The sequence below is a fragment of the Fopius arisanus genome, unplaced genomic scaffold (genome assembly GCF_000806365.1).
Source record: "Fopius arisanus strain USDA-PBARC FA_bdor unplaced genomic scaffold, ASM80636v1 scaffold00244, whole genome shotgun sequence".
NCBI lineage: Eukaryota > Metazoa > Arthropoda > Insecta > Hymenoptera > Braconidae > Fopius > Fopius arisanus.
Window position 1 is genome coordinate 10,063 of NW_011887983.1, and position 26,179 is coordinate 36,241.

The 26,179-nt window shown below is 36.3% G+C and overlaps 4 protein-coding genes and 1 non-coding gene across 11 annotated transcripts; 2 read left to right on the top strand and 3 right to left on the bottom strand.

The window, feature by feature from the left end:
• The first annotated feature begins 4,794 nt into the window (after positions 1-4,794).
• ImpL2 (Ecdysone-inducible gene L2) lies at positions 4,795-12,849 on the top strand. The gene is made up of 7 exons (XM_011314916.1): positions 4,795-4,883; positions 10,121-10,324; positions 10,675-10,736; positions 11,076-11,160; positions 11,695-11,878; positions 11,972-12,297; positions 12,655-12,849. Exons 2-7 carry the CDS (start codon positions 10,121-10,123, stop codon positions 12,670-12,672), a joined length of 879 nt encoding a protein of 292 aa, XP_011313218.1. The 5' UTR covers positions 4,795-4,883; the 3' UTR covers positions 12,673-12,849.
• A 304-nt stretch (positions 12,850-13,153) lies between these two features.
• Positions 13,154-20,435, bottom strand: LOC105272705 (lysine-specific demethylase 4C-like). 5 transcript variants are annotated; one of them, XM_011314922.1, is made up of 7 exons: positions 20,164-20,329; positions 18,778-19,564; positions 17,858-18,578; positions 14,970-17,761; positions 14,763-14,876; positions 14,380-14,472; positions 13,154-14,167 (listed from the first exon to the last, which is right to left on the bottom strand). In XM_011314922.1, the coding sequence occupies exons 2-7, from the start codon at positions 19,552-19,554 to the stop codon at positions 14,063-14,065; spliced, it is 4,602 nt and encodes a 1,533-aa protein (XP_011313224.1). In that variant the 5' UTR covers positions 19,555-19,564; positions 20,164-20,329; the 3' UTR covers positions 13,154-14,062. The 5 variants fall into 5 exon arrangements, with proteins under 5 accessions (XP_011313224.1, XP_011313221.1, XP_011313223.1 ...); XM_011314919.1 differs by lacking the exon at positions 20,164-20,329 and adding an exon at positions 20,350-20,435 and having other exon boundaries at positions 14,970-18,578; XM_011314921.1 differs by having other exon boundaries at positions 14,970-18,578; positions 20,255-20,332.
• Positions 20,436-21,958: 1,523 nt separating this feature from the next.
• Positions 21,959-23,186, top strand: LOC105272706 (small ubiquitin-related modifier 3-like). The gene is made up of 3 exons (XM_011314923.1): positions 21,959-22,231; positions 22,328-22,453; positions 22,525-23,186. The coding sequence occupies exons 1-3, from the start codon at positions 22,214-22,216 to the stop codon at positions 22,657-22,659; spliced, it is 279 nt and encodes a 92-aa protein (XP_011313225.1). The 5' UTR covers positions 21,959-22,213; the 3' UTR covers positions 22,660-23,186.
• A 38-nt stretch (positions 23,187-23,224) lies between these two features.
• Smyd3 (SET and MYND domain containing, class 3) lies at positions 23,225-25,712 on the bottom strand. 3 transcript variants are annotated; one of them, XM_011314925.1, is made up of 6 exons: positions 25,329-25,712; positions 25,024-25,265; positions 24,651-24,955; positions 24,061-24,340; positions 23,643-23,805; positions 23,225-23,570 (listed from the first exon to the last, which is right to left on the bottom strand). In XM_011314925.1, exons 1-6 carry the CDS (start codon positions 25,463-25,465, stop codon positions 23,345-23,347), a joined length of 1,353 nt encoding a protein of 450 aa, XP_011313227.1. In that variant the 5' UTR covers positions 25,466-25,712; the 3' UTR covers positions 23,225-23,344. The 3 variants fall into 3 exon arrangements, with proteins under 3 accessions (XP_011313227.1, XP_011313226.1, XP_011313228.1); XM_011314924.1 differs by having other exon boundaries at positions 24,055-24,340; XM_011314926.1 differs by having other exon boundaries at positions 23,478-23,805; positions 24,055-24,340.
• Positions 25,713-25,889: 177 nt separating this feature from the next.
• On the bottom strand, positions 25,890-25,961 carry TRNAQ-CUG (transfer RNA glutamine (anticodon CUG)). The gene has a single exon. It is a non-coding gene; the product is annotated as a tRNA-Gln (tRNA).
• Positions 25,962-26,179: the final 218 nt, after the last annotated feature.

The window sequence follows — 26,179 nt, forward strand, 5'->3', positions numbered from 1 at the left end:
TTTTTTTTTTGGTCAGTGTTAGCAAAGGACAAAAAAAGAGTGAACGAGGAGGATAAAAGGAATGAAGAACCGTAAGATAAAATAAAGAAATGGAATTTACGAATGAGAAAGGGCAGAAGGCGAAAAGGCCTTCTGCGAAAAGCATGACAGCCGACGGTGGTCTCAGTGCGGCGTTCTCCTCGCTGTATGTCACACTCTCGTTCAATTCCTTTCACGATGATATATCACCTGAGCATTATATTATCTTCCAGTACAATGAGCACTATCACCATCATCACCCCCCCACTACCGTCAAAAAATATAGCGTGAAAAGATGATGCAAGACTTCTGTCTGTGAAGTCGCCGGACTAGTTCCAAGAAAAAACGGTCGTACTATGCGTAGATACAAATCTATGCATTCCAACTGGGTATCCTCAACACATTTCGTCGAGATTCATCCACAATAGTTGATCCATTGGCCCCCAATGGACGTTTAAGGTGACCACCTACTGTGAATCTTTGAAAAAATCTTTTTTGCATATCTCGATAGTCTATATCTTCTGAACTAACATACTAATATTGGAGGCTCAGAGGGTAGCGAATAACTAGGTGAAAATTCATTTTTCTTCTATTAAAAAATATATTATCTATTTATTAGTCATACACAAATTGATGCAGTAGTTTTGTTTCGGAGAATCCCCAAAAATCACTTTTTTATCGGTGAGTGACACGACAGATGGGCCCCCGGAGAATGACCAGATAATGATGTTATAAAAGAATAATGTGGAATACAATGGAAAATTTTGAGTTCTACCATTCCAGGAAGTGATGCTTGGTTGAAAAGTTGTCGCTGACCAATCGATACTAGATTTGGCTGATTCCTCGAATAAACTGAAAATCCTCTCTTCCAAGAAAGTGGTCGGAGGTCTTTCAGTGATGATAAAGTATTTAATAGGTTGTCAATGAGATTTTTGGGTTTCTAGGAAACCACGGACGTAGGAGAAATTATATCGCAATTTAATTGGATGACTCGTTCTTTCGTTTATTTTTAACAATTAAAATTTAGTTAAGGACTCGATATAATGTACGCTAGGTTGTTAATGTCCAATGTTGCTTGCTCGAGAGTGCTTTAAGAATGTTTTGATGGTATTTTGTTATTTTTTCTGTTTTTCTGAGATTTATTGAAAATTATCGATCGGATTGGAATATGAAAATATAGCTTTTGTCCGTTGCATCATGATTGACTCTTTCATAAAGTTTCATCCCGATACACAAACCTTTATAACTTTTCACTAGAATTTAATAAAAAATCAATAAATTTTAGTGAAAAGTTCTAAAAATTGTTGTATCCGGATGAGACTTTGTGAAAGGATAAATCATGATGTAATGGACAAACGCTAATCTTTATATCCCAATCCGATCGATAGTTTTCAATAAATCTCAGAAAAATAGGAAAAATAACAAAATATCGGCAGAACATCCTTAAAGAGTGTTCCTGGTCACCAGTTCGTCCAGGGTCTGAAGTCGGGCCCAAAGGCCCTTTGTCAATGGGGTTGGTCCACGTGTTGGGCTGTTTAGGTCATAAACAGCCTAGGTTTTTCCATTATTCCCGGCGATCTGTTACTTCGGGTCGCTCGTTCGTTTTAACGCCGAAAATATTTTCAACATGGACAATGCCAGGATTACATCGGGAAAAAAAAATTTCATTAGTCAATCTTCTTTTCCTTTTGGAAGTATTTGAACAGTGATTGCCAGATTTACTGGTTGTTGAAAATATTTTCGACGTTAAAACGAACAAGCGACCGGAAGTAACAGGTCGCAGGGAATAATGGAAACACTTAGGCTGTTTATGACCGAAACAGCTCAACATGTGAGTAGACTTGTCACCCTGGACGGACTGGTGACCAGGAACACTTGGATACAAACTCTCGAGCAAGCAACATTGGGCATTAACAACCTAGCCTACATTATATCGAGTCTTTAACTAAAATTTATTTATTAACAATAAATGAAAGATCGAGTCATTCAATTAAATTGTTGGCAATGTATTTTCACCCAGATGATGGGAGGTAATTATTCGTGGAAAAAAAAATTTTTGGTCCTGAATAAATTTAACGACTTTGGAGATCACGATGAAATGACAATTTCAACTGGTAGGAGCTGACAAGACTGGCACACGCTGGATACGTATAACAACCGACTATCAATCTTGTTGGATATGGATGCTGGGAGCTTTACACATCGCAGTGTAAAGAGTGACGTGTGAGACGGTCCCGGCGATCGATAGGCAAATCGACTTGGATTGCATGTTTTAAAATGACAAAAAAAAAACCGCCTCGTGTGGACGAGAACCCACGCATGGAAATTCTAAAATCATTTTAAACGAATTGTCGCACACGTGCGGCCATATCCATTCAATCTCAATTCCTCGAACCACCGTTCTCTGCGTAATACACATTCTATCCAACTATTTTTACAACATATATATTTTATTGAATTCGTTGTAACCCCTTCATTATTTATCATGTAACGTTTAATTACACTCGAAATTTTTAACGACTACAAAGTGAAATTTCATTTATGGGGAATTCCTTGTTAACTTTGTTATTATTTTTTTTATATTCAGATAATTCTCTATTTGCAAATCTATATGGCAAAGGAAAACTGGAAATGTGTTTAAAAATTGAGTTGTCATTGAAAAACTAATGATAATTCAACCCGAAAGGCAAGTTTTTTGGAATTTTCAAAATGAATGAGAAATTTAGAGAGTTTTTTCAATGGAAATTGAATTTACACTCGTATAATTAAAAAATTACTTCGGATGTCTGAAATTTCAATAAATTTTTCACGTTCTAGGAAACCGCTGAGAGGATCGTTCCCCTAAACCACTCCTAAATTATACAAAGATGCGCCAGTTGCAGACAAAAAATCAATCAATCCATTCTTTTCCAAATAATCTTGAAAAAATCATCGAATCCCCGAAATACGATTCGCTTTCCGAAATCATAATAACTACTACCCAGAAACTTCAAAATCTCCTTTGCAGAAAACGCATGAGTGACTTGAGGGAAAGGGTTGAGTAAAACGAGACTGGAAAATCGTTTAATTTATCTTAATGTTTTTTCATCTGAATCGGCACATAAAATTGGAATACACGGTTGACACAAAATGTAAAATTGACAAGTTAAGCACAAGTTGTTAATGTTACGTAAAAAAATCATTAGGATATTGAGGTAGTGAAACAGTTGATAGGAGAAAATGTTGCATGATCAGAGGGGCAAAGGGACTGACAAGAGTACCGTTCTCGCGAATGCCCATTGCCATATGTACACATATGTATACATAGTACGTAACTGGGTATAATGCATAACGCATTCCCATACATTCATATGATTCGAGATCTAATTGATCTCTATATACCGTTGAGATATGCGGCTCGACTAATATGAAAGGGGCCGCTAGTCAATATTTTATCATCCCCAGTACTCTTGGCACTTAATAAAGATCAATATGTAGTTTCTCGTCTTCTTTTTTTTTGAGTTGAACGTTTGAGTGGAGCATCTGTGGTGGCACAAAGTGCATTGAGGACAATAAAATGAAAATAAAATTATCACACTTTATTGTTCTTCACCTCGACATCGAGTCCAGTGAAGAAAATTGATTAGGTGAAGAGAATAGAAAGGGAGGGAATTAGTAACGCCGCGGGTCTTCCCAGGCCTTCGAGGAAGACGCGTCGCTGACGCTAATTGTTGAATGAATTTCTCTCTACCAGCCGAAAAAGACAAATGCGTCATTGGTATGAAGTGGTGGAGAAGAAGCTTCTCGAACACTGTCATGGTGAATTTAGTCGGCGATCGATAATACAACGACGATACGCAAATGCGTGAAGTAAAAATCGTTGCGAGGGATATGTCTCGAAGTACTACTGCTTCAGGACTAGTTAAACGCAGTTAAACACAATCTTCCACCACTTCGCACTTCTCATTTGCATCTGAACCAATCGAATGGAAGATTGCGAGTTAAACTTTACTCTGATATTTATCAGATAATGATATCTTGATTAAATATCATATTGCAAAATTACGAGAGATATCTATTTGGGCGAATAAAAATTATGTAGCACATCTAGGATGATTATATGATCTAGGGATGATTATATGGGGTAATGATGATGTACTTGTCTGAGGGTTGAGGTTTGAAGTGAGAAGTCAAAATGAAGAAGGAATGGAATGTGATTATGCAGTTGGTTGTCGGTTGCCGGTTGCCGGTTGTCGACTGTTGGGTGGTGGTTGGCGGTGCGTTGGAGCAAATGATGAGGGTGCGAAAATCCAATGACACCGGCATTGACGGCGGGTGCTAGTGCTAGTCTCCCCAGTAGACATTGAAAGAGAATTGTGGCTGTTGTGGTAGTTGTGATGGTGATAGTGATAGTGATGGTGATGGTGATGGTGATGGTGATGGTGATGGCGATGTTACTGAAGGTGGCTGAAGGTGAAGAGATGCGACGCAAGATGAACAAACCCACCGGGCGTGGGCTCAGGGATATTCTCATTGGCTGTTTCAACAGAGACGTGCCGGTTTCCCCCGCCGTTATACTTACCAGTAGCCGACCAATCAAGCGCAAAAGAGACACCACGATTACATTTGAAACGTATAAATATGACGATGAAAACTCGTCCGTTGCCAGTGCTTCTTTTAAGACCATCATTTTAAGATCTCTCATCGTCATACGCTTGTTGTTAAGCTCATACCTTTATCAACAGTTTTTTCTCATTTTATCGACGAGCATACAAAAGCCGACTTTTCAAAGTCTATAGAGACAACGGGTAAAAGACATTGATCAGTGCTCATCGTGAACGTCGTGGGTTTACTTCCAGGAGACTATTATAAAAAGGAGCTAAAAGGTAAATCAATATAGTTTTTTTTTACTAAATTATTTTCCTACTTTTTTCGGCTGTCGTATCAGTCTTTGGGGGAGGTTTGACAGTTTACACTGTCTTGTCATTAATTTCCCGTAATTTTCATAGTTTTATGTTGATTATAGCTGGAGAATCTATTGGGAAATGTTAAATTGCCGATGTTGTTTTAAAATATAATACTGTTTCGTAATGTTGGCGAGTGAAACCCTTAGTACAACGAGAAGAGAAATTGAAATGTCTCTGGAAAGATAAATAGCGGATGATCTCCGTGATAAATATGAGGGAATGAGAGTCACGTGCAGATTCTCCCTAGGATGAGTCTAGACTTTTAGAGTTGGTCATTAGACATGTAATATTTCACCGAGTCTAAGAAATGTGATGATGAATCACAGGATGACGTTGAGACAGAGAGAGAATGAGAGAGAGATAAATTGAGAAATTGAGAGTTCAAGTACCGAGGAATTGGATCAAACGTTTTGTCAGGCGTGAGCTTGACGGGACATGAATGATTCTTGCAAGCCAATCGAACCGGTTCAAACTCGACGTTTAACTACCGCTCAGTGATTTATTAATCGGTTACATATACCAACAGGTTTTGCTGCTTTATTCAATCAATTTAGTCATCATTCATTTTTATTTGATTCAATGATGAAATGTCAGTGAATAGTTGCCGCCATTCATACATTTGTCACGTGGTAGTTTTTCCATTCAACTACCTGATGTCGGTAAGTCAGTTACGTACTACCCACGTGTTTAATTCACCGCGCTTTTTTTTTCTCAATTATTATTAATATTATTATTATATTATATGATCCAATTCGCCGACTTTGTTTTATCCACCTTATATAAACGCCATTGATTAATATCAATTGTTAATTATTTAATCACTTAATCGATTAGGGAATCTCGAATTTCGGATTGCACTAATGAAAACTGATGATTCGGGGAAAAATCGTTGATGATGTGCGGGATTAAATGGAAAAATGCGATTTTCGTTTTGATTTTGGATAATGGAAAATAAAAATAGAGACGAGCCACCTGTTGGTTATAAGAGAATGGAGCAAGGTCGAGAGCAAGCGCGTAAGCGGACGTTCAATTTTCATCAGCCGAATGAGGTGTGCGTTATTGCCGTAGTCCCAGAACCATGTGTTGCGTCAGTTTTCCTTCATAAATCGGGGTCGCCCAAAAAATTTCAATTTTCACAATAAATGTACCGAGAGAAGACTTCCTATTCTCTCAATTATTATTAACAAATGCATTTGATCGAGAGTTCAAGTCGAATGGTTTATTGATAAATCTCATATAAATCGATTGGCGTATATAGAATGTTATATATGATAACAGTGCGGATGCAGGAATATAGAATGATTTATTTTTTAATGCAAGTTGAAAAAGATCGGGGGTGAGGGAGGGAAGAGTGAAAAAAAATGTATAAGGTGTTCGATATTCCGTTCTGAGAAGGCTTCTTTGGTGATATTTATTTCTGAAGCGTCTTAGTGCAGTCTGCGTGCCGAACGATAAATAATATGGACTTGTAAGAGAGGATGCTGACCGTCCACATCGGTCCACACCACGATCATGTTGCTCGTTGGTCGGTCTAAAACCCTCGAGGAACGCTGATGCGCGCACTCTCTCACCGGTTGATTCGAATTTTTATTGCCCATTTATTTGCGACCTACCTCTCATTTCAATTGCATTTCATTAGCGGAAAAAAAGCCTTTTTTCTTATTTGTGACTCCATTAAATTTGAATTTGAAATTACAGTACAGCAAATGCACGCAAACTTTTTCTATACTTCTCGGTACTAATTGATTATTTGGAGACAGATAAAATTTAACTGTTTCGTTTGCTCGCTGTATAGACGTTAAATCGGGGTATTTATGCGGTTAAGAAAATAAAATAAAAAAAATGATGAGTAAATGTTCTGAGAAAGTGTCAGTGAGTGTGAGGAAGAATCACAGAATGAAAAAGATGATGCAAAAGATTAATGAATGGATCAGCAATGTTAATGGATTGTCTGGATTTCCGAGAAAAAGAGTGGCATGCCCCCGATCGCTCGTTACGTGTCGTCATGCATTACGAGCATTTAGGGAGCCTCTCAAGTGCCCAACGAACAGTTGTCAATTTATAAGTGAGAAAAATGTGAGAAACAAGGAGAGAGACATGAATACCGAGAAGATGACGATGATGGAGAAAAAGTGGCAGGGTGGGAGGTCTATGACGTCAAGAGCTCGGTGGGTGTGTCCGGTAACAAATTTCTATGATTCTTTCAAAAGGAATGAGAGAGATAACGACGTCATTCAAACTGCACCATCACTTCATTAATATCTCTGTCGCCCACTCTTCACCCTAAGCCTAAATTGCACCAGCTGCATAATTTATCACCATATCACTTACAGTTTAAACAATTTTATTGAATTACTCAATTAAAAGATATAATTAAAAATCAGAATTAAATATATATATGTATAAGAAAATTATTTAAGACAATGAATATTAAACAAATTTTCATCAGTTACGTCACGCGACGAAAAACGGTGGCACTTTTCGTTGCCCCTGGATTCGTTTAAAACGGAATATCTCTTACAATTTAATTGTATTTCTTATTAAATTTTGCGCCCCTCTAATTACCATGAGACACATACTAAGTAATTTATTCAATTAATCAAATTTATACTAATCAAGCAATGCAAATCTATAATTAGTACATTGATTTTAATGAAATAATTGAATGAGTCAAATAGTTAGATTTGGATTTAACTGGTGAATAAAAATGAGATGTCAAATAAATTGAGTTGATGAAGTATATAGGTATATATGATTTTATGACACGTCAGGTGTTCGGAGAGAGACTAGAGGAGGTACCGATGTAATGTTGGCCCTCAGTAAAATAAAGTGATAAATAAGAAGAGGAAGAGTGAGAATGAGAGTGAGATGATAAATGATGTGTGTGGAGCGTGTCTATGGCTGGAGGGTGGTTGGTGCAGACGGTTTAAGATGCGATGATGAAGAATGCCAACGTCTACTCTTATCTAGTATAAATACACACCAACCGGCCGGCAGTGATGAAAATCTCGTGACCGGAATGACTGGCATAACTTGATTGTGCTTACAGCCATTCAGGATTTCCCACTTTTTCTTACAACTCTCATTATATCCCCTCTTACCCTCTCACACTCATCCTTATCCTCTGCCACCCGCTGCGTCATCTCTATCAGATATCGCGTGATTCTCATGAATGCTTTGCACGGATAGGAGGAAAAAATTCTATTAAAATTATCTAATCGTTTGGTAATCCAGTTAGTACATCTATTTTTGCCGTTATTGGAAAATAATTACTGGATTGTTTGATTAAATTTGTCAACTGTAACTAGTAAAATTATTATCTGGACATAATTTTTAACTTTTACCAAATGTCGACACATTTTTATTGTTAAATTAGTAATAATTATCTATTTATTTGGCAAGAATTAGCTAAATAATTAGCTAAATGGTGGGTAGATTGTAGGATTGTCAAATGGTTAGATAACTCTCACGAAGCGGTATATATTAGCTACCAAGCGGATAGCTATATAATTTTTACTGATATTTTCACTCCGTGTGCGACCAACATCGATGTCTTGAATTGGATTCTTAGAATTCCAAATTCGGACTTTGCTTCCTAGGCCCCTTCAAGGCTTCTGAACACAAAGATAAATGTTTTATTAAAATTACGGAAATTTCGTTGCCTTACCGATAACGGAAGTGACTAGAAGAAAATTTACATGACGACATCGCAATTTTTTATAGAAAATTCAGACACAATTTAGAATACCCTCCGAGAATATCCTCCAATATCTCCATAAAATTTTTTGCTATATTTTTCTCTGGAATTATTCAATGAATTTAAAATTCGAAATTCAACACTATAGCCACTGTTCCAACACGAATTAAAATTTAAAACCGGACATTTGTTTTTAACTCGCCGGAATTAGAGAGTCATTGTAATCATTTGGCATTTAAAATGTAAAAACACTTCAAAGTTGAAAAAATTTTCAATTACTCAAGTACGATTCACCAATTGCGGTTCAACATATAAAATTCCCAAAAACATATAAATGACAAATCCCGTGACAGTTTTATTAACACAAATCTGGATCATTTATGATTATCATAATTAATGAAGGCCATTATTCGTTCCGGAAAAAAAATGTACAACTAAAAAACTACTGCGTCAATGTTATTCATAATCTAATCATCTCTAAGTTACATGGAAAGGTATCGATTATATATATAAAAAAATAATATCGTTTGTCCGAGCGTTATCGTAGCACAAAATTATGGTCATACACGGATGCACGCATACACACATCTACGTACATATAAAGCGATCTGTTAAAAGTGTCGGAGAATTTTCTGGTAATCATGAAACGTTGAGAAATCATGAAATTTCCGCTTTCGATTATCGGAGTCATTACAATAACTCTTTGATTCGAGAAGTTAATAATCATCATTTTCCATAATACCACCAAGTAGAAAATTTTTAATTTCTCCGGCATTACCTAATATCACATCAATGAAGAAAGACTGGATTGTCAAAAACGGTTTTTTCAATTTTCGTTTTAAATAAAAACGAATGATTCACTAGTATTCATTGTAACATGAGATATAGATAAAGGGAAAAGAGTTGAACCTTGAGAAGAGTGAATTGAAATAATGTTCATGTAGATATGCGCGATGGATGCGCATGCTAGAATGAAATGTGTTAGGTCATGAACATAAATGTATGGGTGAGATGGAGGGATGACGGTAAAAGATAAAGACACAATGATGGAATCGTTGATCGAGCCTTCAAGAGATTTATCAGAGGGGAGTTTAATTGGCATGCGAGGATGTCTCTGGAGGCTCTGGAGTGTGGAACACGAAACAAAAAAATGAAAAATGAAGAATAAAAGATAAACGAAAGATTGAGTAGAGAAGATGAAATGAAGGGAGGGGAAGAAGATGATGATGATGATGATGATGATGATGATGATGATGATGATGATGATGATGATGATGATGATGATGATGATGATGCATTTGGATTTACGGGTCAAAAGTATGCAAGAGTAACGATGTGAATGAAAGATTGCGAATTGATTGATTGCACATTTTTTTGTACCAAGAAGCCAATGAACTTGAATGCTTTTTTATCTCTCTTCATTGGTTCATTCTTTTATTTATTTTTTGTTTATTTTCAGATGCATCAGAGTCTAGTAGGGTTCCTTGTGGGCTTATCCACGGTTACGATTATTCTACAAGTGGTGGCTGGAAGTTCCCTAGGTTTTCTCCGCGCTCTAGCAGCAGAAGACTCTGAAGAGGAACAACAATTGACCTTCGATGATGTGGAACAGACAAATATGATATCAGATTATGACAACAAAAATACACTGACGAGTAAAAAGGTAATTGATAAACGATGAAAAACAGGTGAAAATTGAGACTCACTCGTTTATTCATCATCATTGATGGACTGATTTGATTCTGCGCATATGAGACCCTTATTAATGACACGCGAACTTTTTTTTATTCTGAGCCATTCAATTTTTTCCTCATTTGCAATTGGTTTGCTATTCAAACGTCATTGTTTCGGAGGAAATGGATGTTTTACGTTGATTTAAGGAGTGGTTCTTCTTCAACTATTCACGCTTATTGTTACATAAGAGGACGCACGTACACTCTTTAATGTCAATTTTATGGGTTTCTAATTATCTAGTTATAATTTTTTTCCAATTATCATTTCAATTTCTTTCAGACCAAAGAATGGGTTAAAGTGGAGTTGTCTGGATCATCGCATTCTCACATTCTTTCGAAAGGGTAAGATTTGTTTTCATCTGTCGCACCCTTAAAAAATATCATCTCAAATTGCCAGTGTGAATTCTCGCAACATTTAGTGGCTCATTTATAGAAATTGTCATCAATCTTTTTTACTTTTCATTGACTGAATCAGATGATTCATCGAAGTTTCAATTTAAATGTCGTAATTACTGATTAGGAAAATATTAGATTTTCGTGGAATTCATGATATGACTCAGAAATAAACGAACGACTTCGTCATGGGCATGATTTTAAATGAGCTTAGCAATTAATATACAAGAATTGGATTAAAAAAAAATTTCAACTCGTGTCTAACTATTAATGAATATTTTATCGCAGGCAATATTACGAGTTGACGTGTAAAGGTGAAGGCGGACCAGCTCCACAAATTTTCTGGATACGCGGTGGAAATATTCAAAGACAGGTACGACTTCCTAGTAATGCGCTGTTGAAAATTTCTTGAAGTTTCAATCACAAAATTATCTAAATTACCAATTATACATGAGTTTGAATTTAATTCCGATTAAAAACGCTCACTAAATTTCCCATTTGTCTTGAAAATCCCGGAATGTTTCATGTTAAGTAAGAGCTGATCTTTCAATTAAACATCATTATTCAACATAAACTTTAATATTGTTTAAAAATTTAGGGAAATTATTGCTTGAATTTTCCAAATTTTTATGGATTTTGATTTGCCAATGAAGAATTATTGAAAGTTTTCAAGTTTTGACAACATAATTTCAAGTGTAATTTTCCAACCGTGTAAAGTTCTTACAAAAATTGTAAAATAAAATAAAGGGTGTCCTGTCGTAATAAATAAATGAATGAGCTTAATTGATGGGTACACTTGTGAGTGAAGCGAGAAATATTTTTGTGATGAGTCAAAAGTGTCAATTATCCGGCATCATCTCCTGATAAAAAATTGAATGAATATTCAGTCATTGAACTTCTCTTTCAGCTCGATGAACTCAAAAAAACGAGTCTCACGTATGACCCCTCAATGTTTTTCAATTCGGGTGCTGCAAAGAAGGAATCAAAATACGTGATTGATTGTGCATCAAAACAAGACGAGGGGCCCATTCACTGTGTGGCGATTGCAGGTGACAAATTCAAATGGGAGTCAACGGTTATTTTGGTATCGGGTAAGTAGAAAAAATTCTCTCGTCATTAAAAAAAAATCGTAAATTGATTATAACTATTCGAGAAAGGTCTAACTCTCTTCGTGAATGATTCAGATAACGTCAACTCTACACGGAGTCGATCCTGTGGTTCAAATCGTCCACCGGTGATAACTCATCATACGGCAACAGTTGTGGCACTTCAAGGTACATCCTTAATCCTCCCATGCGTGGCAACAGGCAAACCCAGACCCTACATCACCTGGGAAACTTCAGACGGCAATGTAATAGCGAATCACCTCTTCAACCCACGTTTCAAAGTACTTGGTACTGGTGACCTACTAATTGATGCGCTCGAGTGGGAGGACATGAACGAATACACCTGTGTAGCAAAATCACATCTGGGCGAAGATCGTGTCTCCACGTTTGTCTATCCCGCCCAAGTAAGTATCATAAATTGTCAATATTAAAGATAATCAGACGTGACGAAGTGTTTAGAAAAAATGCAACCAACTTTTCGATTTTTTTCCTGTAAAATTCTTACACTTTTTACAAGATGTAGACATAAAGGAAAAACATGCAACTGAATCATTGTACTTCGCACACGTGGAATATGCAATTATCCATTTTCCAGCGAGAGATGGAATTTTAGCGTATGCTTATTCTTAGATAAATTTTTTATCGGTGAAAACGATAGACTCGGTTAATTTTACTTACAACGTGACCGATAGCGTCTGGATAAATCGTAATCGTGTCAGTAGTATAATAATTTGGTGTAACCTAAGTCTATTTCTTTTCAGCGTGATGATAGGCGTTAAACTGCTCGTACACAGGACACAGGAGAAGATGAACCAATGGCCATTGAGAGTACTTGCAATCCACCTGTTTCTAATTCTTAGGTAGCTGACTATTGTGCTGGAAATGTCAAGTAAAGAAAAAACCGTGCCGGCAGTGAGCCTCACATTTTCAATGGGGACAAAAAAAAAAAAGAGAAAGAAAGCACGACATACTTATCTAGTCATTAAGTGTTAGTGAACCACTCTTATTTGTTAAGGCCGGACCCCATTCGTAGTCAGTAATTAAATTATTTTTCTCGCCACTGTTTTCTCCTTTTCTAAATCTTCCATTTTTTAAATTTCGCACAAAATTCCATTCCGCCTCAGCATTGATCAACGTCACAATTCTCGCTCTCTGTTATTATTTCTCTCATTAATGAATATTATTATCATTATTGTTTATTTGTCAATGCGATCAGGGTGTATTTATGTGATTAATATATTTACGATCGCTGGAAATATGTACTTACAAGTGAATAAATGTATTTTGTCATACCACATATTGTACATTTCATGATTCTCTCCGTATTTTATCGCTCATAAATCTTTCTTTATTGTTACATACAACAATTAGCATAGTTATTTTATTGCAATAAGCAGTAATCATTTAAAATTTTAATCATCATTCTTTGTCTCATTTCGGTCAGTATATCTCAATTCTATATTGAATAATTTCTCAATTCATAAATGAATTTGCACAAGTTGTAGACCCGTTTGGGTCTAGGTGAATGGTTGTTCCTCTTTCTTTATATATGATTTTCTTTTTACAAGTATCTCTATAATATCAATATTGTTATTATAATATTTTTTTAAACAAACTACCCTCGAACGTTCGAGGTTTTCTTTTAATAGAGATGACATACTCTGTTTCATATTCAAGTCAAATTCTCAAGTTTCAGGACTAATTACAATATTCACACGATAATATTTATAATACACATAGTAGTTGATTTATAAATTATAGATTATCTCTATTATATTTGTTTGTGAATTCTTAATCTGCTAATCTGCAAACAACAGTTTTCAACCAACAGATGGTGCAACGTATAAAAATCGAAAACTGAAGCTCCAGTGGACTTATTTCATAATATCATAATTGTGGATAATCAAACGTATAAAAGATTTGCACATCAACGTTACCTTATTTGAACGACGGATTCTTCTTTTATTGTGATAAAAGAAATTTAGTCAATAATAAAATTTAGTGAAAGGCTGATATTATCTGTTTCCAATCCGCATAAACCACCTCAAATGAATAATCATTTACACAAAGAACGCTAATTTTATACGAGAACAAACAAAATTTTCAATTACGACTATTTACACGAAAAATTAAATACAGTTAATTATTTCACTTAAATCAGTCGTTTGGTCAATATTTCGATTTTTTCATCAACTGTTTCCCCTTGCGTAGATTCTCAATTTCACTCTCAGTGCCATAAAGATGATATCGATGCTTCATTTCAGTTGCAGTAGACTTTGGTTTAAAAAAAATGGGCAGAAGAACCAACATATGGGAAAGGAAAATTCAATTAATGAATAAAATAAAAATGATAGGTATTCAAACAAAATACCGAAAAGAGAAGAAATTAGGCATCAATGGAATTGGTGTCAAAGGATTAATTGTGCTTCTCTCATTTCATTTCTTCAGATGTTCTTATTATTTTTTTATTTCATGGCTGCACTCACCAAGCGCGAGAGCACTCTCCTTGGCATCTCCTCCTGCAGACTATAAATCTGATCGCGTTTTATAACCAATTGTGATCCGTCTTCAAATAACACCTGCAAACGAATCCAAGAATCAATCAACCATCGACGAATAAAACAATGGCAGCTAATTATAGCTAACTATCAATGGCAGTGCAATCTTTCAGAATTATAATGTATAATACCAATCAAAATATATCAAAGATTGTCATTATTGTGTTTTTCCAATTTTTAATTATCTGCGCCTTTAGCAAAAATTTGAATCCAGAGATTGAAGATTGAGATGATGGTTAAATGGAAAAGACTGATATCGTTTCACCTAACGAATAAATGAGTCTAAAGTTATAAAGTGACATGAATATTACCGTGTACATATATCGAGGATTTGTTCCTTCGAAAATGCCATCATAACTCTGGCCATCCGTCCACTTAACTTTTACGGCTGCTCCAACAGAGGGTATGCTAGCAGCTGGATAGTTCTGGAGATAATAGAATCATTGAGTTATTTAATTCGTCCTCCAATGTGTGTATGAAATTGAAAGAGAAATGAACATTGAAAGATGAATACTTACTGTGATATCTCTGGGATAGAGGTCATCACTGAAACTAGAGTCATTGAAGGTGACCATGTAAAATAGATGCGTATCGATGGACTGCACTGTAGCCTTATAATACCGTTTATTTCTGTGTTTAGCCCACACTATTTCCCCATTCCTCACAAGTGGGTTATTCTCCTTTCGATTGGCATGACCGTGACAGGTAACTTGAAGTTCCTGGGAGTTGTAGGCAGGTATAATAAAAGTGGCACCTGTGACAAGGCCACAAGAGGGATGAAATAGAGCCCCACAAACATGACAGCCCAGACAAACTCCATCCTTCTGGTCACAGCACGAGCATCTCTGCCCCAAAATATCAGCTTTTATCGTTAGTACATTGATAGGATCTTTATTAACTGGATCCTTGAATGTTACCCCAGGTATTAATAGTGCACAGAAAATATGCGCCCATCGTGCATCACTCGTTCTCTTAACAGCTCCTCCTCTCATTGGACATAAGCAACACATTACCTGTATCATTCCAGCTTTACACTTATCACATGCCCAATTTGGCAAATCTGTGGGTAATACTGTTATTCCATAGCAGGAGGCATGGACGGTCACACGACACTCACGACATCTCAACAATTTATCATTTTCAGGCTCCACACTCTGCTCTTTAGAATTCGCTGCGAATAATGAAGATGATACGAAAATCGGTGAATTCTCTGGTAATACTGTTGGCTTACAGTACTTCCAATCTGGCGGCATTTGACGATAATTGTTGTCGTTTGCAGCGGCAAAAGCTGTGCATATTGCACAGTGAGATTTTTGAGCACTCCAGTAGTCATTGAAGCTCTTGAGAGTCTCCAAATCTGGTATATTGGGGAATAGCATCGTCGTGATGTGTCCAGGTATTGTTTGACCAGAATGAGCTATTGTTGGTGAATGTGTCTTTATGATCTCCTGTTTGGGACTTGGGTAATTTGATTCGATGCTGAGCACTGGTGGTGGCAAGTCGATGTCTTCTTGACAATCCGTTAGTCTTGATTTAATCGGTTTATCCTTTGGTTTCCTTTTTGATGCTGCGGATCTCTTTACTCTGACATTTCCATTCTGCATCGCCTCAGGGGATGATAGTGATGATGTATATTCAATGCAAGTTTGTAATGAAGACTTGATTGATTCTCCAGTGGCATCAATTGATAATGGAACAGGAATCAATGGTTGTGTGGGGGTTAAATCTGGATTACATATGATTTCTGGAGGGTCGCTGTTTGCCGGAAGTGTTGCAAATGTTATTTCATCCTCGAGAGGAGTCAAATTGTCGACTTGAGTGGCGATAGAACACATTTTAGGCTCAATTACTCCCATATAAATCCCTTCTGTATTTTGTATCGCTCTTGACAATTTTGTAGGTATTTTCTTCCTTGGAGGTCTCTTTGTGGTTTTTACTGGTGTTTGTACTTTTAGATTTGTAGGATATTGAGGTTGTGGTATTACAATATCTCCTTCGTTATTATTTCTAGAGATTTTGAGGAGTGAAGTTCCAAGACTTGGCGGTGTGAAGGCCTTCTGTCCAATTGGGAATGATTTGGTTGTCAAGAATTTGTCATTTTGTGGAGCTACAAGTACTGAATTTTGTCCTAATTTATTGAGATGTAAAGTGCCTGTCCCTGTAATCGTCGATGTTTGAGGGGGCTTCATCTCTCCAGGTGGCTCAGCAGCATAGAAAATAGCGTTACTTGTGGATACTTGCCACAATCTATTCTGCACAACGTTACCACTCTCAGGTGACTTGTTCCCTTGGTCATTCGATATATTAGGATTCACAGGTGGTCTATCGAAAGTAAAGGTGAACGCTGGCTTTGATGTTGAATTGCTATGATTATTGACTAGGGGTTTCGATGTTTCTGGAACAAATGATGTGTTTATGGTCTTCAATTTTTCAATTTGATCGTGCCACTCGTTGGATTCCATTACACTTGATCCGGTAATTTGGCAATCTCTTGAAAGACTATGTGGGAACACTGGTTTCTGCAGGAACATGAGGTTTGTATTTGAAGAGATACTTGTCTTTGAGTCGGTCAATAATCTTGAAGGGGTCTGTTTAAGGACCAAAAGACTGTCAGCTGCACTCAGAGCTTCCCTGTCCTCCTTGACGTGCGCTTCAGACGACCTAATCTCTTTTATAACCCCTGATTTATTCAAAACACTGAGTCTAGGAGCTTTTATGAGATCATTTTTATAACTCATCATCGGTTTTCCAACTAGAGACGTTGTGAATGTGAATGGCTTGGTTTCAGTAAAAGTGTCTGATGTTGTGGGCGAGATCAGTAATGATGTGTTTGAGTCAATAGTATCTGTTGATTTTTCTTGTTTTAAAAACATGACCGGTTGAAGGTGTGATGTTGAGTTTGTTGTGTTACTTTGAGTGTCAGAGGTTACTAATTGATCATCACTGGTTAATGATTTCTCTGGAGTATTACATGAGTAAATTTCACTGGTTTGAGACATAATACTGCTAGATAAAAAATTAGTTTTTGTTGTGTCTTTTTTACTGAATGTTTTTTGAGATGAGAGACTGGGCATTGCCATTAATTTCCTCTGAACGTCAACGTCTGATACATCCAAAGGCTGAGATGAACTGAACATATTCATTGCTGTCATATTTTTCAATTTTTTCTTATGCTCATGGAGTTTTTTATGTTTTTTCCTCTCTCCGTGTTTGCAGTGTTTTTTCTTCTTTTTAGATGCCTCAGAAAATTCAGAAATGGATGTCTCATCTCCCTTCAGTACAGCATTATTTCTTTTAATGGCCTCGCTCTCTAAAATCCCAGTGAAATTATCCAAGTTTGTAATTTTAGGTAGAACAAGACATGGCACAGAATTACCAATTATATTCAAATAATTTGGTTTTGTACCTGAATTTGATGAACCTGTTGAGCTGGAAATCTCAGATATCGAACTCAGTTTAATAGGTTTTTTCGTCTTTATACGTCTGGGCTCTTTGTCTGTTGAATTAGCTTTCTTCTTCCTCTTTCGATTTTTCTTACGGCTGTAACCGTCATCGTAAATATTAGCATCTTCCACCTCGAGTTCTCCAGCCTTAAGCCATATGTCCTCCAGGACCTCGAGCTGCTGCTCATCAGGTTGATCCTCCTCAAGATCTAAATCTTGAATTGCCTTCTTCACTTCAGGTGGAATATCAGCTCGATCAACGAACTCATCAATGTTCCCATCAGAATTACCACTAGACATTGATTTCTTCTTGTGGATTGTATGCCTCTTATTCTTTGGAGCATTCAGATAACTCTGGGGCAGTTCACCATTGCTGTTACTACACATGAGGTCCATTTGAGAGGGCATTGGAGCTGCTGTCTGTCTAGGATCCTCAGGATGAGGTCCGACATCCTCTCCTCTTAACCACAAATCATATCTCTCAGGCTGGAAACGTTTGACAAACGTGTCCATTGATATTTTCACCATATCTTTGCTGCAGGTACACTGGGTTGCCCTTTTTCCATATTCAACCCAACGTGGAGCTGCAAAATTTGTTGACTCAGCACAATTAAAACCATGATTAAATCCAGCGTGATAACCATATGGAAATGTTATCATAATCTCTCCAGCCTCTTGAGTTATCTGTAATTAGAATTCAATACTTTTTAAAATTCAATTCCAATTCTACTAGATCTACGAAGAGTCTTATCCATCTTTATGAATTCATTGAAGAAGCCATAAATATTTTTTATAGAAAAAAATGAGAGCTACCTCAAAAAATAATGACAATTTTTCTTCAATTCCGAGATATGAGTTACAAACTAAATGTCAATGAATTTACCTTATTGCATGGTATCGAATATTGGCGGAGAATCTGTGGTGAAATGAGAGACATTTTGTGTCTCAGAAAAGCCTGACAGCTCTGATAACTTCCAGGAAAAAAACCATTAGCCAATCTTTCCAGTCTCCGTCCATGCTCAGGAGGAATGGCATACCAAGTTTTAGGTGCTCCAAAATGAAGATAATTTATCGAGTACAAATCCATGTCCTCAGTGTGCCAGGCAAATGTTGTTTTCCACATACCAAAGTAGAGATAGGCTGTATTAACACCATCAATCGAAATTCCATAATCTTTGTTCACATAGTCAAGTATTGTTCCCAGACGATTAATATTCCACTCTTTAACATCAGGATCAGTAAGAGAACCTGAGACATCAGCTCCATAAATTGGAGCAATGTACGTTATGTTCTTCCAATACTTCCTCTCCAAGTCTTCATAATCGAAATGTTTAGGGGTGCCATAGCGCTCTGAATTGGCAAGTTTCTGGTATTCCTGAATTGTCATGGACTTCTTTTGAATGTTGATTTGTTGATAAAGTCCCTGTTTACCTGTGACAACTTGACAAATTGGAGCCGGTATGGTGAGGTCCATACCCTCAATATCGTAACCACCCTTTCGTGGAACCCATTCAGGCGGTGGTATGACTTTAGCAAGACCAGCTTTGTGGGCTCCCTTACTCTCCATGTACTCGACATATTTTGGAAAATCCTTAAACTCCTCGTATGTAGGCCGGAACACCTGAATACGTGGTGTGCGTCCTGACGTATTGCTCACCATATTTTTATAACTGAAAATAACAATAAAACGTCAGTATCCGGCATGTTTATATTTATATTCCATTGTTTATATCGAAGACTGCAATGATTTCGCGGAAAAGGAGATGAAACATTTGTTAAATTTCAAAATATGTCACAATGCACGCTTGTGTCATCATCCCGCCAGTTAATCCACGAAAAATTAAGGAAAAAAGAAAAAAACAGTGATCATAATAAAAGGAGAGCGCTAGTTCCAAGGTGTGTTATACGATACAGACGCACCACGACTGATCCTATGTTTTCAGAACGATACGTGCGGCGTGGTGCATAAACAAAATGGATGGTTCTTATTGACAGACTATCAAGGAAACTTGATAACAACATGAAATTAGTCCTGCAGTGATTATCCGTTAGACAGTCTAAATAACAGCACAAAACCATGTTCACTCACGTAATTGGCAAATTGTTGTGATAATGTCGACTATGGTGATATGAGATGCACAATATTATTACGAAAATTATAACACGTTCAGCATCATTGCTTGACTTACATTTATCACACAATATTTTTCACAAATTAGGTTGTTGGTGAGTTGTTTTAGGGACGTATTAATGGGTACGTGATACTTACGTTTATTGGTCAAACGACAAATGACATTTTATTTGAGAAATGAGAGAGGGTAATGCATGCCAACACTGTGAAAATAAGTCACAACACGCACTGAATAGTGAATGTACACTGAAGATGGCCCGCAATGCCCGCAGTCGAATTGAGTCGAATACTCGAATGCTTTCCTCTCCTCTCCACTCACCCCACCTTTCATCCAAACGATCTTCCAGTGCCTTGTTCCCTGTTCTCCCTCTTTCTCTTCTTCACCACTTCCACCACGTTCACCAGCCGCCACTAACAGCCACCCCATCCGGCACGTACACACTATTTTCGCACTGCGCATGCTCCCATTACTCAATTTTTCTCTTTTCAACTACCGCCAACAGGCATGTCAAATCTTATTTTTTAAAACCATACTTTTTTTTTTCCTAAATCATGTATTTCAATTACTTTAGGAATTAAGATGGTAATGCTAATGAGTATCATGTATTTTCATGTATTAGCTACCTTAGCTGTTCACTCCGATTTATAATTACTCACTTTTTCTCTTTTCAACTCCCACCAACAGTGTAATCACTACTAAGATATTGAAAAACACAACAATTAGTATATTTTCCATATTATTCCACGAATATTCAATAACCGTTTCCATAATTCAGAGAATTATCCGCCCACCCTGCACTCCATAAACTCGAAGGTGTGACCCTTATTTCGCATTATCCGTAAATCCTGTACCTGGATACTTGAGTTTTCCATTGATGTACTTCCCTGGGGATACCAGAGAATCGTTTGTAATTGTTATTCCATTGTGATCTTGGAATACTACCTGATATTTCTCATTTACCTGTTCCACATTCTTAATGGTACAAATACAATAGTTACCCAGGTTCTGAAAATCATTCACAGAAAAAGAAAGCCTCGAACTATTAATTTTTTTCTTACTTGGCCAATGAACATCTTATGGTTTTCTTTTCGAGTTTTTGCATCATTTTGGATTGCCTCAACTCTATGTACTGGACTATTTTATTCGAAGGAAAATCTCAAATTTATCCAAGACAACGAACTTTTTTAAGGAGATTGAATCGGCTGGATCAATGCATTGTTTATGATGCAGGGGGAAAAAGTTCGAAGCTGCTAATAAGTTATATTCAATTGAAATTGGAAATTTTATTTATTTTGATTGTTACCATTGCTATAGAAAAATCAATTTCCATTGAGTAATTGCGTAAAATATTTGCTGCATAGATTATTTTAAAAGAACAAGTTATACAATACTGAGAAGCATTGACTCAAAATAGCATGATCAAGTAATTCAGCGACATGACAAAGGGGACGTAATCAATAGCATTATTCTCTTAGAACTTCGAAACAAATAGATCTCTTGATTACTTCTACAAGTGAAAATGTAATGAGTCATTTCAGTACCAACCCGTGAAGAATCTTCCAAGTGTATTTTGTACAAACAACGAATAAAGAATTCTACTCTCATGAAAAATTCTATCAGTGACTTTTTAGTGAATGCGTGGCGTTCCTTTTATTTACGTATTTCGAATAATTGCAAAAAAAAAGTGAAACCTTAATCTTTATTACGGTTTGATTACGTTTTAGATTGATTACGTTTTAGATGGAATTAACTGAACAATATTATTCTAGAGTAATTGAAAAAAAGAAAATTTCAAACGCAGCTTCTTACCCGCCTTATTTTTCAAACACTATAAATTATATTGTGATACTAGATTCTCGTTTAGATCAAACAATCACGATCCCTTTCATAAATTAAAAAAACAAACGTAAATTATAGAAGTGTTTCTATTGAGAATTTAGAAATGGGATTTAACGAGGCAAAATTGTACATTGACCTGAAGTGAGTTAACAATACAATTTGAAAATCAGAACCAACGTCAGATAGAACTAAACTTGGTGAAAACGAATGTACAAGAGGCACTCGAAGAGCGGGCTTTGTAATAAATTAACATTTGTCAATAGACAGACATTACCACTTGTTGTTTTACATTGACTTCTTCCAAGCAATACTGTTTTTTAATTGGCAGAAAGGTCATTCTCCAGAATCATGTCGGAAGATAAGAAGGTAAGAATATTTAACCTCAAACTCGGCATTTTCCCCCCTTTATATTCGTTGATTGCAACAATCATAAAGTATGAAATTAAAAATAATTTTTTTCAGGAAACAAAAAGTGAGACAGAGCACATCAACCTTAAGGTTCTTGGTCAAGATAATGCCGTTGTTCAATTCAAAATAAAAAAACACACACCCCTTCGAAAACTGATGAGTGCCTACTGTGATCGTGAGGTAAATTGTTTGTTTACTTTATGATAAATTGCGTCTAATTTAAAATGAGGCTTTTTATTTGTCGTGAAAAGGGTCTGGCAATTGCTGCTGTGAGATTCAGATTTGATGGACAAGCGATTGATGAGTCAGATACTCCTTCTAGCCTCGAAATGGAGGAAGGTGATACCATTGAAGTTTACCAGCAACAAACAGGCGGAACGTGTTGAGTGGAAATATCGCTATTATAATAGATTCATTCAACTTTTCTACTCTGCGAGTTGATAACATTGTTTCCTTGTTTTTATGTCCCTTCACTAATTCCAATACCTAAATCCGACGACAACAATTGTGGATCTAAAAAGATATTGCAGAATCTATTTTAATGATTATTTTTGACTGCTAGCATATAGATTCTGTTGCGTCTACTTTTATTAGCTAAATTTAATTAAATGTTTTTCAACTCTAGAAAACCCTTACGTCTGAGTGTTACTCAGCTTCCTGGGCTTTTCGCCTCTCCGAACTTTCCAACTTCTGCAACATCAACTTTTTTAAATCTATGAGATTCCATGATTTTCCAATCTACAAGTCTTACTCTTTCATCATTTCCATACACATTTTGTTAAGTAAATGAATATAATGATAAAAATAAACGAGACGAGTGAGAAAAAGGGGAAAACAGAAAAAAAAATTTGTATAGATAAAGTATACATGTAACGAACAAAGTTCATGTAATAAACTCACTTTTTGGATAAAATAGTGTTCATTAGTAGAGATCGTGGTGAACGATTGGTATAACTAGTATAAAATACATTTATTTCAACAAGTTTATTACAAGATGTTTTTATCGTTTCTATTTGTTAATATTCCACACGATTTCGGAATTGTCAGAATGATAATTATCATATCAACTGTTTAGAAACCATTTTTTCCATAATGATATTCAGCTAATAGCTGATCGAGAAGTGGTTTAATTTCGTTTTTGATCTTTGAGTGATCCTCACCGAATGATATTTTTATTAATTGAGCAGCTTTGGTTATGGATTCCAAGGCCAAACGACCTTTCTTCTGGAAGGAGAATAGTTTTGCCTGTACAAAATGAACTTGGCCAGTCATTGGATGAGTTTCACCAAAGTAAAATCTAAAAACGGGAAATAAGAATAATTGAATGATTTTGCAGGCACTGCAAGTAGATTAAAACCTCTTCACTTACAAATATCTACCAGTCAATTGAGAGGCATAAACCTCAGCATCTTCCCACCGTTCCAAGTCCATAGTAGCAGCCAGAGCCATTTCCAACATACGAACCACCAACAGATTGTACGGATGCAGAATACCTTCTTGTTTTGTCAAGCACATTCTGGCTGCATCTAAATCTGAATACAGGAGTACATGAAATTATTCTCTATTTTCTTCTGAGGATCAGTAAATATGTATCTCAAAAAATAATCAGAATAAAAGAAAATAAAAATATATTGAAAAGTCACGACGTATTTCAGTTCAATTAAAAAAATACAGGACTCATTGAAGTTGAAAATTTAGGGTATTGCGTATTTTAAATTTACGCACAAGATTAATTATTTCCTTCGACATTGACTTTATTAAAAAATGTCAATATTTCTTACGCTTACATGCCGTATGGGCCATTTTCTCCAGGTGGTAAACAGACAATTCGCAGACTTCATCAAAACATTCCTTGAAACCCTCTGGAAACTCCTCACAACATTTTGGGCAATGTGAATCGGTTGATTGACATGGATATGTACATGTTTTGTTAGGACAAGCTGCAGCAATTTCAATAGTCTCCGGAGTATTGCATCTCTCACATTCGCACAGAAAATAGTAAGATTTCCGTAACTCTGCACGTCTTGTTTCCATGTCCTTCAGTACGTCGATATACGTTATATGAATCTGCATCCAAATAACAATAATTTTTCAGAACAAAATCTCTAACATCAGAGTACAGCAAGAGTTTTGGATTTCTCCAAGGAACGGAGGAAATGAATAATTATTTACCTTAGATACTTGATCAATTATCAATTGACAAAGATATAACTTTTATTAAAAAACTCGATGTATCCATGCGAATATTTAAAGAATCATTGATGCAATAATCGCGAATTGATAAAAATATCATGAGATAACAAGCAAGGGATGCCATTTATTTTGACCGAGATTTTGAGTCAATTTGAAATTTTAGTAATGATTAGTGGAGACTCACTTGAGACCAATCGAGAGCTGGCAAATCATGAAGTGTTCGTATCATAAGTGTTGTTCCTTCAAAAACAGCGGTGGCATTTGGTTTACAATTATGATCAATAATTGACGGTCCCAAGTATATTCCCACTCCCAGACTTGTCATATCAGTATCAAGAATATTAAAAGAATTGACACTCATACGTCCAAATATCGCCAACAATTCCTTGACATCTGGTAATATGTCATTAGGTAAAAATTCCAATAAGACCATGCTCAATGAAGTAAAATGCTCCATCTTCTTCATATCCTCTTTGATATCAATGACGTCTGTGAATGGAAGTAATTCAATTGAATTTTCTGAATTTCTCCAACGGTGAAAATGGCAAACACCTTACGTGACATCAAGTCGTCGAAAACTCTGTATTTCGTAGGAGTATAGTATCCCCGTTCCTCTCTCCCATTCTGACTCAATTTTATTATTATTCTCGCCATCATTCGTGCTGCATCAGGAAGGACACGTGGATGAATTCGCTTGATGTTAGGACACTCTATTTTGTGAATTGCCCAAGCCTTTCTCTGGCAATTTCGTCCGCAATAATAAACGTATTGACATCCAGCGCATCTGGATATTTTCGAGCTGAAAAATAATGGAAAATAAACTTAAATGTTTGATTTGGGAAATCAATAGGAGATAAAATACCTCTTGAAACACTGATCACATCTTTCTTTCCTGTGTTGCTCGCTGAGGACGAAGGCAAAAGGCTCAGCAGTCAGGATTGTTTTACCCTTTTTAATTTCTTGAATCATTCCATTTACTGGGACAGCCTTGTCTGCCATTTCGTTATATTTGCAAGCGTAGCTCGAACTAGTTGGAGCCAAAAGTAACAAGCCGATCTTATTTTTTCACTCACCGGCCGGCGAGTTTCCAACTATTTCAGTCTACTGCCGTTTTTGTATCTCCCATTCATTGTCATTGTGGGTATAATTATTATCCATTCGAATTCGCCAGGCACACTCGTAAGGTAGAAAATAAGTGAAACCGAGGTGTACATTTGTACACTAAGTTGTATGGAGTAGTTGAACCATCAAGTGGCGCCCCCCTCTCCCCTAATGATCATTAAAATTGCGTCACACATCATTTATCAACACAAACAAAACAATACATGTGTCTGTACGACTGTAGGCTATTTAATTTTATTGATTTGTTGTTTTTTACATCTCAGAAGAAACGTAAAAAGATTAAAAAAAGAATAAAAATTCAAGGTCCCACCGAGATTTGAACTCGGATCGCTGGATTCAGAGTCCAGAGTGCTAACCGTTACACCATGGAACCATTTTTTTAACGGTGTAAAAAAATTCATCTCATGAGCTCTTGTTCTGGTCAACTGCCTTCTTTCGTTGTTTTTTTTTCAATTTCTACATAATCTGTCGACCATGAAGTCGATGTTATCAGAGTCACGAGAGGGAAGAGTGTGTTTTACGTACATATAAGCATTAACTTTTTCCAGCCAGTTTTCGATTTTTCATATTCATTACTAGGAGCGAAAACTT

Bases quoted from the DNA above. Each gene is read 5' to 3' on its own strand.
- LOC105272705 (XM_011314919.1), bottom strand. From the start codon at position 19,554: ATGGTGAGCAATACGTCAGGACGCACACCACGTATTCAGGTGTTCCGG. The intron at 14,473-14,762 runs GTAATATTCATG...ATTCGTTTGCAG, and splicing joins ATCCTCGATATATGTACACG to GTGTTATTTGAAGACGGATC. The intron at 14,168-14,379 runs GTGAGTGCAGCC...TTTAAACCAAAG, and splicing joins GGAGAGTGCTCTCGCGCTTG to TCTACTGCAACTGAAATGAA.
- Smyd3 (XM_011314924.1), bottom strand. From the start codon at position 25,465: ATGGCAGACAAGGCTGTCCCAGTAAATGGAATGATTCAAGAAATTAAA. The intron at 24,956-25,023 runs GTAAGGTGTTTG...TTCCATTCACAG, and splicing joins TTTCGACGACTTGATGTCAC to ACGTCATTGATATCAAAGAG. The intron at 23,806-24,054 runs GTAAGAAATATT...TCCTGTATTCAG, and splicing joins GGCCCATACGGCATGTAAGC to ATTTAGATGCAGCCAGAATG.
- ImpL2 (XM_011314916.1), top strand. From the start codon at position 10,121: ATGCATCAGAGTCTAGTAGGGTTCCTTGTGGGCTTATCCACGGTTACG. The intron at 10,325-10,674 runs GTAATTGATAAA...AATTTCTTTCAG, and splicing joins ATACACTGACGAGTAAAAAG to ACCAAAGAATGGGTTAAAGT. The intron at 10,737-11,075 runs GTAAGATTTGTT...ATTTTATCGCAG, and splicing joins TCTCACATTCTTTCGAAAGG to GCAATATTACGAGTTGACGT.
- LOC105272706 (XM_011314923.1), top strand. The intron at 22,454-22,524 runs GTAAATTGTTTG...TGTCGTGAAAAG, and splicing joins GTGCCTACTGTGATCGTGAG to GGTCTGGCAATTGCTGCTGT.